This window comes from Cryptomeria japonica, chromosome 10, assembly GCF_030272615.1.
Source record: "Cryptomeria japonica chromosome 10, Sugi_1.0, whole genome shotgun sequence".
Lineage (NCBI taxonomy): Eukaryota > Viridiplantae > Streptophyta > Pinopsida > Cupressales > Cupressaceae > Cryptomeria > Cryptomeria japonica.
The window spans coordinates 95,061,192-95,074,202 of record NC_081414.1 but is presented as its reverse complement, the minus strand read 5'-3'; the positions used below and the strand labels follow the sequence as shown (position 1 = coordinate 95,074,202).

At 38.5% G+C, this 13,011-nt stretch overlaps 1 protein-coding gene across 2 annotated transcripts in view; it reads left to right on the top strand.

Moving 5' to 3' along the window:
• The window catches only part of LOC131052623 (uncharacterized), a 124,182-nt gene that overhangs the window by 54,652 nt on the left and 56,519 nt on the right, over positions 1 to 13,011 (top strand). For both annotated transcript variants that reach the window (XM_059212038.1, XM_059212039.1), the window contains 3 exons: positions 7,241 to 7,688; positions 8,073 to 8,126; positions 8,211 to 11,082. In XM_059212038.1, the coding sequence (XP_059068021.1) occupies positions 7,241 to 7,688; positions 8,073 to 8,126; positions 8,211 to 11,082 (3,374 nt within the window). The remainder of the gene's footprint in view (positions 1 to 7,240; positions 7,689 to 8,072; positions 8,127 to 8,210; positions 11,083 to 13,011) is intronic.

Sequence of the window (13,011 nt, the reverse complement as noted above, 5' to 3'; positions counted from 1 at the left end):
TGATAAATACAACTAAAGCCTAAAACTGTAGAAGAAATTAAGTGAAGTACCCTAGATACAAATAGGAAAAAGTGTCCATGATTTTCCCACCTTGACCAACTCCCAATCCTAGAGTAGCTAGATGGGGAAGTCAAATCAATCCTTGTTCATACATAGGTTTTTCCGGTACAAAATGAGCCACTTCAAATAGATTCATTGCTCTAGCGCATAATGCAATTAATTCGGTATGAGCCACATGAGCCCCAAGTAATTTGCGTGACAAATTAATAAGTTGGGCATTAATAGCCCACCAAACGAAACCAATGGTTTTTTGGTCATGACCGGCTAAAGTTTGAGTTCCATTAAAGAGCATTTCCATGGGGTAGAACCTCCTCAGAGAATAGAAGGTTTTCATGAGTTTGATACTGAACCGCCATCCAAGAATGAATACCTTCATTCAAAAGAATATTTTTTTTATAAAAACTCTCAAATTCAAGATCTTTTGTTGCACAAATTTCCTAGGAAACAAAATCGTAAGCATGTAAGTTTAGAGCTAGGTCAACTACTCCAATGGCACTAATCCATAAACCGGTCACCGACACAAATTACATGAAGAAATGTAACCAACGTTTATTGGAAAAAGCAGCCCCAAAAATTTGGGACTAGAAATGGTTTGCAGCGGCCATAGAATAAGTCTCTTTGGCTTGAGTTGGGTTAAAAGCACGAGATGTATTTGCACCATCACTGTCTTCAAATAAAGTTTTTTTCATGGTAGCACTTTGAATAGCACATATCAGCACCCAATACTCCGGCAACTCCCATCATATGAAATGGATTCAAGGTCCAATTATGAAAACCTTGAAAAAAGAGGATAAATCAGAAAATAGCTGCTACGTTGAAACTAGGCACAAAAAACCAACCAGATTGGCCTAATGGATAGATCAAGAATACAGAAACAAAAACAGCAATTGGAGCAGAGAACACAATTGCATTATAAGGCTGTAATTGTACAGATCGAGCCAGTTCAAATTGGTGTAGCATGAAGCCTATTAGACCAAAAACACCATGAAGAGAAATGGAAGTCCATAGACCACCTAATTGACCAACGAGTAAAATCTCTCTGTGCTTCCGAACCCCATAATAGCATGAAAGAATGTGCTAAACTATTAGCAGGCTATAGTCATAATATCAAATAAAGTTTTTTCCTCTTTGGAAGATTTTCCAAGGGCTACAGTCATAGTATTCCTCCTATTTAACCATTCCAACCGTTTTCGAGCGTCCCATCTGATAGAATAAAAGTGTATACACTGTTTTGTATATTTATGAACAATTTTTCATCCATCAATAAAATAAAATAGTGGTGACCATTACAGTGATTGGAATTGTGGGTCAGAAATCCCTAAAGTTGGATCTTTTCCTAAGAGTCAAGGGTGTCAAACTTATGATTAGGTTGGGCAATTGAGGACTAATTGCTAAGGTGGATAAAACGTTGTTTAATTTCTAGCTCTGCTAAACCAAGGAGGCCTTCCCTAAGGTGTTGTAACAGATATAACTATAGGGAACAAACACCTACCTTGACACAAGCCATGCCTAACACATTGTATACCCCTATTCTGGTTGTCACGTAATATCTATATGCTGGTTTGAACATTCAACATCAAGCACCTTCACAAAATAGATAAACTACGGCACATATTGTTTTAGAATGTTATTTATGATATCCCCTTCTGCTGTGATGCACATTTACACATTGTAGCTCAAACACATTGGATGAGTACAAACTGAAAAGATGTTTAAAATTGATTATTTTGGGTGTGCTGGGATGATGGGAGGTGGAAACTACCACACAAATTGTCCAAGAATGTTATTTATGATAGCCCTTTGATGCACATTTAGACATGGTAGCTCAAACACATTGGATGAGTACAAACCAGTGTTCCACGGGGATGCGTCCCCCCCCTTTTTGGGCACGTCCCCCCGTCAGAAACGTCTCGGGGACGGGGGGACAGGGACGCGGCGTCCCCCGCCGTCCCGCCACTGCCACCCAAGCGCCGCCGGGACGCGGAGACGTCCCCGCGTCCCCGTGTCTCCCAGGGAGACGTGGAGACGTGGAGACGTCTCCTTGGGAGACGTCTGGGCGTCTCCCAGAGAGACATGGAGACGCCTCCACGTCTCCTTGGGAGACGTTTGGGCGTCTCCCCGTCCTTCAAGAGACGTGCAGACGTCTCTCCAAGGACGGGGAGACGCTCAGACGTCTCCTATCGCCCCCACTTATATGCAATGTTTAAAATTAAAATTTTTAAAAAAAGTGAGTTTTAAAGTTTTTTGAGGGTTAAGGGGTAACTCTAATTGGACGTGGGCCAATAGAAAAATAACACTCGGGAATGCGCAAGGGGCGCTGCCCCTTGACCCCAACTTGGGGGCGCTGCCCCCAAACCCCCGTTGAAAAATATAGGGGGAAACCGCGCCGATAGAAGTAGGGAAAATCTAACCTCTGAGTTTGATTAGGCTCCATATAACAACACAACTTAGAAATCTTGGTATTTAGATTTAGTATTTCAAATTTCCTATAGTCTCATTTGAAATGTAATTCTTACACTGTAATACTGTCATACATCTTTTCAAAACTAGTTTTTCAAGTACTATATGCATATGTATAAGTATATGAGCACCACCACCCCGCCACCCCCCCCGCTGCCGTCCCGCCGCCGTCCCCAAATTTAGGCCCTTGGTCCCCCCATCCCGGAAACGCGTCCCGCCCGTCCCCCCCCGTCCCCCCGTCCCGGAAACGCGTCCCCCCCATCCCCCCGTCCCCAACGCCCGTGGAACACTGATACAAACTGAAAAATGTTTGAAATTAATTGTTTTGGGTGTGTTGGTACGATGGGAGGTGGAGCCTCAAGTATATAGGTACCTATATCTAGATGGGCAACATAGTCACTAAATTCATATAAAGATGCATTGATTACAACCGTTTTATGAAACCTTAATGAAGGTGTCATTGAAGACTATATCTTCTATAATAAATAAGCAAATTAGTATCTACACATACACTCACTCAAAATGCTAACAGAATTTGCAAAATATTAAATGAGTCTACTTATTAATCCATGGACAGACCTGAACAATTTCCTTGGTTATCTTGAAAAGATACCCTGCTAAAGCTCTGAGAGGACTTACGGTTGTCTGACTGGCCATCTAATAAAAAATACATCCAGAAATGAATAGAATGCACATGGATACACTAAATCAAGGTGGATTCTATGCTTTAAACTTGTTCTTTAGAGAATGCTGGAAGTTGAAAACCCCAGTTTTTGTTGCGCGAATTTCTTCTTCTGTTGTACTCCTGTTTTTACAATTTTTATGCCCCCCTTGAACATTAACATTTTTGAGTCATATACCCTCATTGCAAGTCATAGCCAAAAAGATGGAAGTACAAACTCTATCGAAAATCTCAAAATTATGATTTGAAAAAAATCTTGGAGGTTTAGAATTTGCAAGAATAGTAGGGGGCAACCATACCTCATGGGTGTCATTCTTTGAGTATTGTGGCACACAACCACATTAACTATGCTGGTTGTATGTATCATGGGAAGTATGGAGGAATATTCTCTTATCTGCAAATCACCTTGAGTATTAATGTCAATTATGATTTGTTTGAGTTAAGAGTCTTTGTGAAACCTAAGGACATGTGCCAAAGTGAAGGAGAGGTCCAAGAGTCTACCACAAAGAAGGGAGAGGGTTGGGAGTATGGGGATTTGGGAGTTGGAAGGAATGAGTATCAACAAATCATGTCAAAATGTGCAATGAGCTCCCAAAGGTTTGGGTGGCAAGAGGTAATAATGAGTTTGGGGGGTGGGAGAAAGAAGGGAGAGGGTTGGGAGTATGGGGATTTGGAAGTTGGAAGGAATGAGTATCAATGGATCATGTCAAAATGTGCAATGAGCTCCCAAAGGTTTGGGTGGAAAGAGGTAATAATGAGTTTGGGGGGTGGGAGAAAGTAGGAACTCTGGAATGAAGGAGCACGAGGTCTTGGGAAGTTGAGGGGTTGATGAACTTGAGGAAAAGTGGAAATGTGCATGAAGTCTACAAATGTTTGTGCTTTTGGATGAAGGAAGGGTTTCAAGGTTTGGGCTTAGGGAGGAAAAGGGAACACGAGACTTAGGGAGGGGGGTGTCAAGAAGCAGGGACCCTTGGGACAAGAAGTGGAGACGGTTGGGGTTTGGGGTTTGGGTTAGACTTGCCATGGTGAAACTTGGTGCTAAGGTACCAACATCCCCTGAAAGTTTGGAAAATCATCAAAGAACATGGGACTTGCCAATTTCACATACAAATTTGATGGTACCACATGAACTTTAAGGTAGAGAATATAAATCACACATGTATATTATGAAAATTTTGACCCTTAAAGTTGCAAACTCAAGACTAAATTTATTTTTCACCCATGAGGAAGTTTGGGGAATTGGGACATGTTCCAATGTCCTTGAAGCTTCCAAGAAACTAAAAGAGCTAATTTCATCTAAGGAAAAGAGAAAATGTTAAACATTAAAATGGGGTGCGAACACACCATAAGGTGATACAATGCTGGTGATAGAGGACAACCTTGTTTGATTTGTCTTGTGGCCCTAAAAGGTTTAGTTGGTTTGGGATTAACAAAAATAGAGGAGCTTGAACTAATGCACTCTTTCACATAGTTTAACAAAGACCCAATTCCCAAATCACCATAAAGAGAAGTCTTTTGCGAAGATGATAATAACTAATAGGCAGTAGCTGAATCAATTTTAATCATCACTTTTTTCCTTTAAGTGCTGATTGCACAATGGATTGCTTCCTGATCAATTGTCACTTCTTCAAGGATTTGTCCGTTTTTTGACAACTCCAACTTGTTTCTCCAAAACAATGCACCCTTAAGGCCATAAACCTGTCAAATTTGCAAGCATTATCATATTTTGGGATTGAAACAAGGATAGTAGGATCGAGAGCTTGTAACAGCTTACTTTAAGTTATAGATTCTTCAACCATGACTCCCAAGCACCACAAAGGAAATTTGCCTAGAAATTATCTGGACTAGGCATCTTGTCAAGTTGGAAACAGATGACCATATTTTTGGTTTGATATTTGTTTAATCAATTACTCATTCATTTCATTAGAAACAAGAGATGGTATGAGCTCGATGAAGTCATGTTAGGTCATACTCCTGTGACAGTCATCCTCAAAAGGAAGAGTTTGGAGATAGTCCTCTGCAACATCTATTATGTAGTTATCATTATAAATATCTTCCTCACCATTTTTTTATAACAAAAAAATATTTCTCCTCTGATTTGCCACGACTACTTTGTGAAAGAATTTGGAGTTTGCATCATTTAGAGAATATTGTTTTTGAGGCACATTAAGAAATTATCTCTTTCCCATAACTTTTCAACTTAGAGAGAATCATTTTCTAAGACTACTGGCATCAGATTGTGAGCCATTTTGTGCCATAATACTTCTTCCAATCTCTCTCAAATATTTTGTCTCAGCTTACACTTAAATTTCACAGTTCTACTATGCCTCCCTTTTTACCTTGCTTTGGTATATTTCAGTTTTGCATGCAACTTATATATTTGAGTCCCATCAGCGTTTATATTATTCCACCATTTTAATTTTTCTTATATCGATTTCACTATGCTTCAATTGGTGAGGATTAAATTTGAATGGGGCTTATCTAGGAGGTTCGAAGCCCCAAAGTTTTAGAAGGACAGGGCGTGATTAGATCTGGCATTGGAAAAAATGAAGAATTTAGTCTCATCATTTTAGCCAAGCAAATGTTCATCAACAAGAAATCTATCTAATCTCTCTCTAATCAAAGATTTTCCTTTCCTTATATTTGATCATGTGAAAGTACCATTTTTAGGAACTATGTCAACAAGGTTTCTTTCTTCATAAAATATTCATATATAATTTCCCCTTAATTCTCCTATGTTTTTAGAGTGAAATTGAAGCCGCTAGCAACAACCTAGACCATTTGAGGATCCATCACCAGAATTCTTGCCAGCACTCTTTAGCACAAGGAGTGAAGATAAGAACCATAAATATTTTTGAGGTGAAAGGTTTTTTCAGAAGTTTGGAATTCAAAAGTAATTCTGATCCATGAATTATCATTATGATTAGTTTCTGTTTCTGCTATTTTCAATTCCTCTATATTGGCCCTTAGAACCAATGCACTCAACCCTAAACTTGTTATTGTTTCAAAGTTCTTACATTTGTAAAATGTCGTCGTTTGAAAGTTTTATTTCTGGAAGAAAAATAATGAGTTTGCAAATCCTAAATCTTGCTTTGAAGAGTTAGTTTTACTAATTTTGAACCCAAGCGCCTTATATTTCAAGAGAAATTAATTATTTTCTAACAATTCGAGGAGTCCCCCTCTTATACTTCCCCCTCTGAATTTTAATAGAACTCTGCCTTTACGTTGCCTACCTGACCCACCTATATAACAATCTAAAGGTATTTGTTTTTGAGATCCTTCTTTCACTGCTTTTTGTAACACTCCTAATCCACTTCAAGGAGATAACTCCAATATTCTTCATTAGGAACTTTAATACTCAACATGATGATAATAACTAGCCTATACCTCTTACATATACCATACACATGCCTTGGATACCACCTAGGACAACTTAGATTTTTGAGTATAACTCCTAGGATGACCTAAATACATATATATGATTATAATATTGATTATTTATCTTATTTAAGAGTTAAAGTAGCCACAAGCCAACTACTCAAGAGAAATGGCTGGTTATATTGTAAGGGCTGGTTTTTAGGCTTGACATATTGGTTAGGCAAGTCTTTGAGTAGAAATGGCTTCAAATGATTCCAAAAAAGTAGCTACAAGCCAACTACTCATAACACAATACACTCCATGGGGTTAGGGGCGTAACAGTCTCTTTCATGTATCATTGAGTATATAGAAAGGACCAGCAACTTCTTTGTATTGATGAGTTATATTATAAGGGCTGGTTTTGAGGCTTGACATATTGGTTAGGCAAGTCTTTGAGTAGAAATGGCTTCAAATGCTTCCAAAATCATGCTTCTGGAATCTTGCTTGATGAGAGGTGATAAGTAATCCACCTGGAAAACAAAGTTACATACTCAATTGCAGCTAGAGTAGATTATTTTGAGATAACTTCAGCTTCATATATCATTTTCTTTCGTTGTTCATCCCGTTTTTTGAAACTCCTGATTATTATTTGTATCTAAGTCTTGGTTGATCTGATGTCAGGTTTTCTGGAACTGTAGCTGCAATGAGCATGGTGGGGCACATTTTGGGTTTAGGTGACAGACATTTGGACAATATTTTAATGGACTTCAGCACTGGTGATGTTGTTCATATAGATTACAACGTGTGTTTTGACAAAGGACTTAGATTGAAGATTCCTGAGATAGTACCATTTCGCCTTACTCAGACTATGCAGGCAGCTTTAGGACTTACAGGAATAGAGGGTACATTCAGAGCAAACTGTGAAATGGTGATTGATATTTTACGGAAAAACAAAGACATAATCTTGATGCTTCTAGAAGTATTTGTATGGGACCCATTGATTGAGTGGATGCGTGGAGATGGCCACGATGAAGCAACAATTGGTGGAGAGGAACGGAAAGGTATGGAGCTGGCAGTCAGTTTAAGCTTGTTTGCTTCTCGGTTTCAAGAAATCAGAGTACCACTTCAGGTAATCATCCAGCATTTTGTCTTTGTGATGTCTAATATCAATTATATCTGCAGATTGGATGTCCATATAAGTGTGTGTGGTTAAACGGATGTGCTTTGGATTAGTTGTATCTATTCCTATTTCATAAATTTATTCCTTCCATTTAGATTTCCTTATACAGTCAGTTCTTTTTCTTGTATTAACATGTTATTGTGATCACTTCTGTATGCAATTTTAGTATTATTACAATTCTGTCTTATTTGGGTTTTGATTCTTTTGAACTTCCTCTTTCTTATCTGTTGGCTTTTTTATTTTTACAGAAATCTCCATTTCTATATTATAGAAATATATTTTTCTTTGATCTACTTAGAATTGATCAAATTGTCACTTTTTTTTTGTGAGCAGGAGCATCATGATCTGCTGTTAGGAACCCTTCCTGCATCTTCATCAGCACTTCAGGTACTACTTTGTTTCATGTACTTGCATTTCTCATTTAACTGCACGACAAAAAATATCATACTCATTATGTAATGGATTCTCCAGAATTTAGCAGATGTGCTTGATCGATATGAGACAATATCCACTTTGTTTGGTCATGCTGAGCAAGAGAGGTCAAAATGTGTTATGGCTGAAGCATCTGCAAAGTCAATTTTAATAGAGGCAGCAGGCAATCTTGAGAAAGTTCGGTTAGCTTATGAATTACAAGCACATGAATTCGCTCAGGCAAAGGCACTACTCACTGAAACTGCCCAAAAGGCTTCTACATGGATTGAACAACATAGTAGGGTTCTCGATGCATTGCGTAATGGTTCTGCTCCAGAGCTTCAGGTTATTGGGAAAACATCTAGTGCAGCAGAGGCTTTGTCTCTAACATCTGCTGTCTTGGCTGCTGGAGTTCCATTAACAATTGTTCCTGAGCCTACCCAAGTGCATTGCCAAGAGGTTGATAAGGAGGTTGAATGCCTTACAAAAGAACTCCATAAAGCTGTTGTGCAAGCAGCAAAGGCATTGCAGTCTTATTCTGTGGCTTTACAATGTCTTCTTCGAGGAAATTATATTGCTAGTAGTCAGATGCATAGTTGGGCACAAGTTTTGCAATTATGTGTGAGGCAACTTTCACCTGAAGTACTTGCACTTTCCAGAAGACAAGCATCTGATCTTGTTGGAAAGGGCCAGGGTGAGCATGCAGACATTATACGTCAGAATTATGAAACACTTTGCATAAAAATTGACATGGTTGATAAAGAAATAAGAAAAATTCAAGAGGACTGTTCTGAACTAGAGGCATCAATTGAGTCAGAAAATGAATATAAAGCTAAGGACCGATTACTGGCCATTTTCACAAAGCATTTGCAGCCTAATGTCCATTTTGGGAAAGATGATGATACATTTACTAGGGTCTCAGGATATAACAGACAGGATGAAATGAAGGAACGTGATATGGGTTTTGCAAACCTTGATGAAAAGAGGGTTAAAGTACTAACAGTTTTGCATGTTGCTGCAGCTTCTCTGTATTGTGAGATCAAAGGGAAAATATTTAACATTTGCAACTCTTTGACAGATAGAATTACCTTAGGACCAGGAGAAGATATAGGCTCCCAAAATTGGAAATGGTGTTTACCTGATTTGGAAGAGCAAATTGGGAGATGTGCACTGGTTATAAATATTGTCAATGAAGTTCAGCAACTGAGTGGGCAAAACTTTATCCAACGTGGCTCACTTTTGTGGGATACAACAGGTTCTGGTGATGATAACTGGAACTTGAGCATTCAAGGTTGTTTAACTGCAAGCCATAGCTTGGTGAGCCAAATGACAGGACTTGCACTTCCAGAAGCAATGAAATCAGTTCTTTCTCAGAACCCTGCTATTATGGAGGCATTTGGTTCACTTTCACAGATAAGAGGGGCAGTAGATACAGCACTGGAACAGTTGGCTGAAATAGAAATACAGAGATCTTCCTTGATAGAACTAGAGAAAACTTACCATGAAAATGTTGAAGAAATAACCAAAAAGAAAGCATCACTTGAAATGGCTATTGAAGAGGGTAGGGATCACTTGTCTTGGGAAGAAGCAGAAGAGCTTGCAAGTCAAGTAGAAACTTATCGAGCCCAGCTAGATAAACTGAGAAATGCATGGGAACAACGGGACATCCAAACTTCCGCACTTGCTAGGAGAGAGCTAAGTGCACAAGGTGCTTTAGTAGCAGCAGAACAACGGTTCGAGTCTCTTGTGACCTTTGAATGTGATGGAGACATGCATCCTACAAGGGGATATCTTTTACTTGCAACATTTGCTAGGCCGTTTTCGGAGCTAGAGTCCTTTGATCAAAAGTTGGCTGCATTTGGACACGAGTCCTCAAAGAAGAGTTCATCCAATCAAATAGAGATTGTAAGCTCTGGCTTTTCTGGGTTTCAGTCAGTCTGGAAGGCTACTAACATGTTAAAAGATCATACCTTTTTTGTGTGGAAAGTTGGTATCATTGATGCTTCACTTGATTCATGTATTCGTAATGTGGCATCTGCCATAGATCATAATACCTTGGGATTTGACCAAATAGTTAGCATTCAGAAGAGGAAGCTTGAAATACAAATTGAATACTACCTAGATCAGTATCTCCGGGAAAGACTTGCACCGATTTTTCTTGAATGCCTGGAAAAAGAAGAAGATTCATTGAAGCACATTTTACAGGAAAATAGAGAGCTTGAATCTAATATAGCAAAGAAAGAATTTGAAGCTGTGAAACGGGCTCAAGGTCTTCTTGTTGAATATAGTAATGCACATGAAACTGCACGTGCTGCAAAAGCAGCGGCTTCTGCAATGAAATTACAAGTGAGGGAGCTGAGTCAGGATCTTCAAAAAGCAAAACTTGAGGCTGCACAATTAGAGTGGCTGCATGACTATATACTCCCTCTTCCAGAGAAAGGTAGCATCCTTACACAGGGTTGTGCAAATGAAGATAAACTGCCACCCAGCTTTATCATGCTTAACCGAAGAAACTTGTTAGACAACATTCGATCTGCAATGTCTGCTATAAATAGGGCTACTGAAGATCTACGAAGTTGTGAGAGGTCTGCCATTTCCACTGAAGAACAACTTGAAAGGGCCATGGGATGGGCATGTGCAGGTCCCAGTACTGGTGGTGGCTCAAACAATTCAAGTAGAGGGATGGGAATTCCACCTGAATTTCATGAGCATCTTCGTCGCAGGAAGCATTTGTTATTAGCAGGAAAAGAACAAGCTTCAGGTATACTGAAGCTCTGTGCTGCTGTTTCAGACTTTGAAGATTCTAGGGATGGCTTCCTAAGGCCACTTTCAGATGTAACACCGGGTGGATCTTTAAGTGATGGTAAAGCTTGGCAGCAAGGATTTCTGAATATTGTTTCAAGATTGGATCATTCTTACCATTCATTTACTCGTAAGTTCCTGACTTTAGGACATGATAGCTTTCTTTCAATATTTTTCTTGAGCATACTTAATTCTTTCAAATTTTATAATAACAAAACATAAATAAATAATAAGTTGGTTTCCATTGAGATTTCCTCCATTTTCGGTCATTAAGAACTATGAAAGGAAGCCAAGCTGGTGGCAACACCCTTGAGCAGCCACAGATGGTGGCCATATTATAGGTCCAAGAAATAGAAGTTGCCTCTGCCATTCATTAGACTGCAAAATTTGAGGTGCAAGTTCTGTAGGGCTTGGAATGTTTGTGACCCTTGATGGCTATTGCCCTTTAAAATTCTTTTGTAGATGTTTTCTTCTCATTCTTAACTACTTATTTACTCAGATTTTTTTAGATAGATCTTACTCTTTGTTAGCCTTATAATTTGTCCTTTTCAAAACAACGCAAGCTGGAATAGTATGTGAGTTAAAACCTATCTTCAAATTATATGGGGGAGCTTCTTTAGATGTAAACTAACTTTAGACACTAAATTATAGACAAAATATACAATTTTAAACACTATACACTGTTTCTTCTAGGGGTTTTGTATAAAATACATAACTACCTGCCAGATATGAGCACAAGACTGTTAACAACTCTTGCCTCACTAGCGATATTTTTATGATATTGGATTTAAACAACTTATCTAAACACATGAAAGGACAGCACCTTCTTACTAGCTAAAGCAGATATCAGCAATTTAGTGCAAACAAGATTTTGAAAGGAATAACAACTGCTACACAAGATGACACATGATTCCATGAACCAAATATCTAAACTATATGTAAGGCTACTGCGTAGGTTAATAAATAACTTTACTACAAAGATTGATGCTATTATTTAGTTTTAATCAATCAAATAATGAACACAATTGACCAGCTTGAATAACAATTTCATCACCATGAGCATAGTATCAACTATTCTTAAGAATATTCTAAGCTCAAAATACCTTTTTTATGGGTTGCAAGATGCTCAATTTTTTTGGGACTTAGGATAAACATTACTTTATCTCAAAAATCAATGCTTCAAAGCACAAATGCTTGAAGCTCCTGAGAAGCAGAAAAGAAAGAACTTTAAAGAAAAACTAATATAAACGAGGAATACATAAAAAGCTATCTAATGAGCTAACAATATGCCCTACCCGTGTGTAGAAGTAGGACAACCAGAAAATGAAACTGTTATCAATAGCCATTACTAAAAATAACAAATTGATGCATGAATGCACTTTGAGATTCCAAAGAAGCTTTTCTCTCTGATGCTCCAGAGGGTTTGATAAGGTTGAGAATGTTTGCAAAATATGGGCAAACCTCAGGATTTCAACCACAAATTTGTTTTACAACACAAATTCTTAAATGGCTACATATGCCCATTCACCTCTTGCAAACCCCAGCAGAAAACATACTTGGAGAATTCATTAACAAAAATGTGTTATGAAATATGTTTGAAGGGCCACTGTTGAATCCTTCTAAAAATGCTGAAAACTGATGCTTATCCCAGCTAGATTTCATTCTATAAGTTAATAGCTGATAGCTATGGCAAGTCAAGCAAACCCTAACCCTGCAAAACTGGCATGAATGCTGCCATTGTTTCTTCTTGTTCGGTTGGTCGAAAGGTATGATATTAGAAAGATCATAGCTCCATTATCTAACTTTGGACTGTCTAGCCACTGATTCATGTCTGGAAACACGGATGTAGTGAAAGCTTTCAAAGCTGCTACCATATATGTCTAAAATGATGTCTTTCGCTGCTGTAAGAAGCTGAAAAACCTGTCATAGGTGCCATCCCTGTACTCCAAGCCAAAAAAACTTATGTGCCACTTTATGGCATCAATGACACACGAAATTCTGATTTGCTTACCTGGTGCGACTATAGCCAGCTAGTGCCACTCAAGGCACTCTTTACATA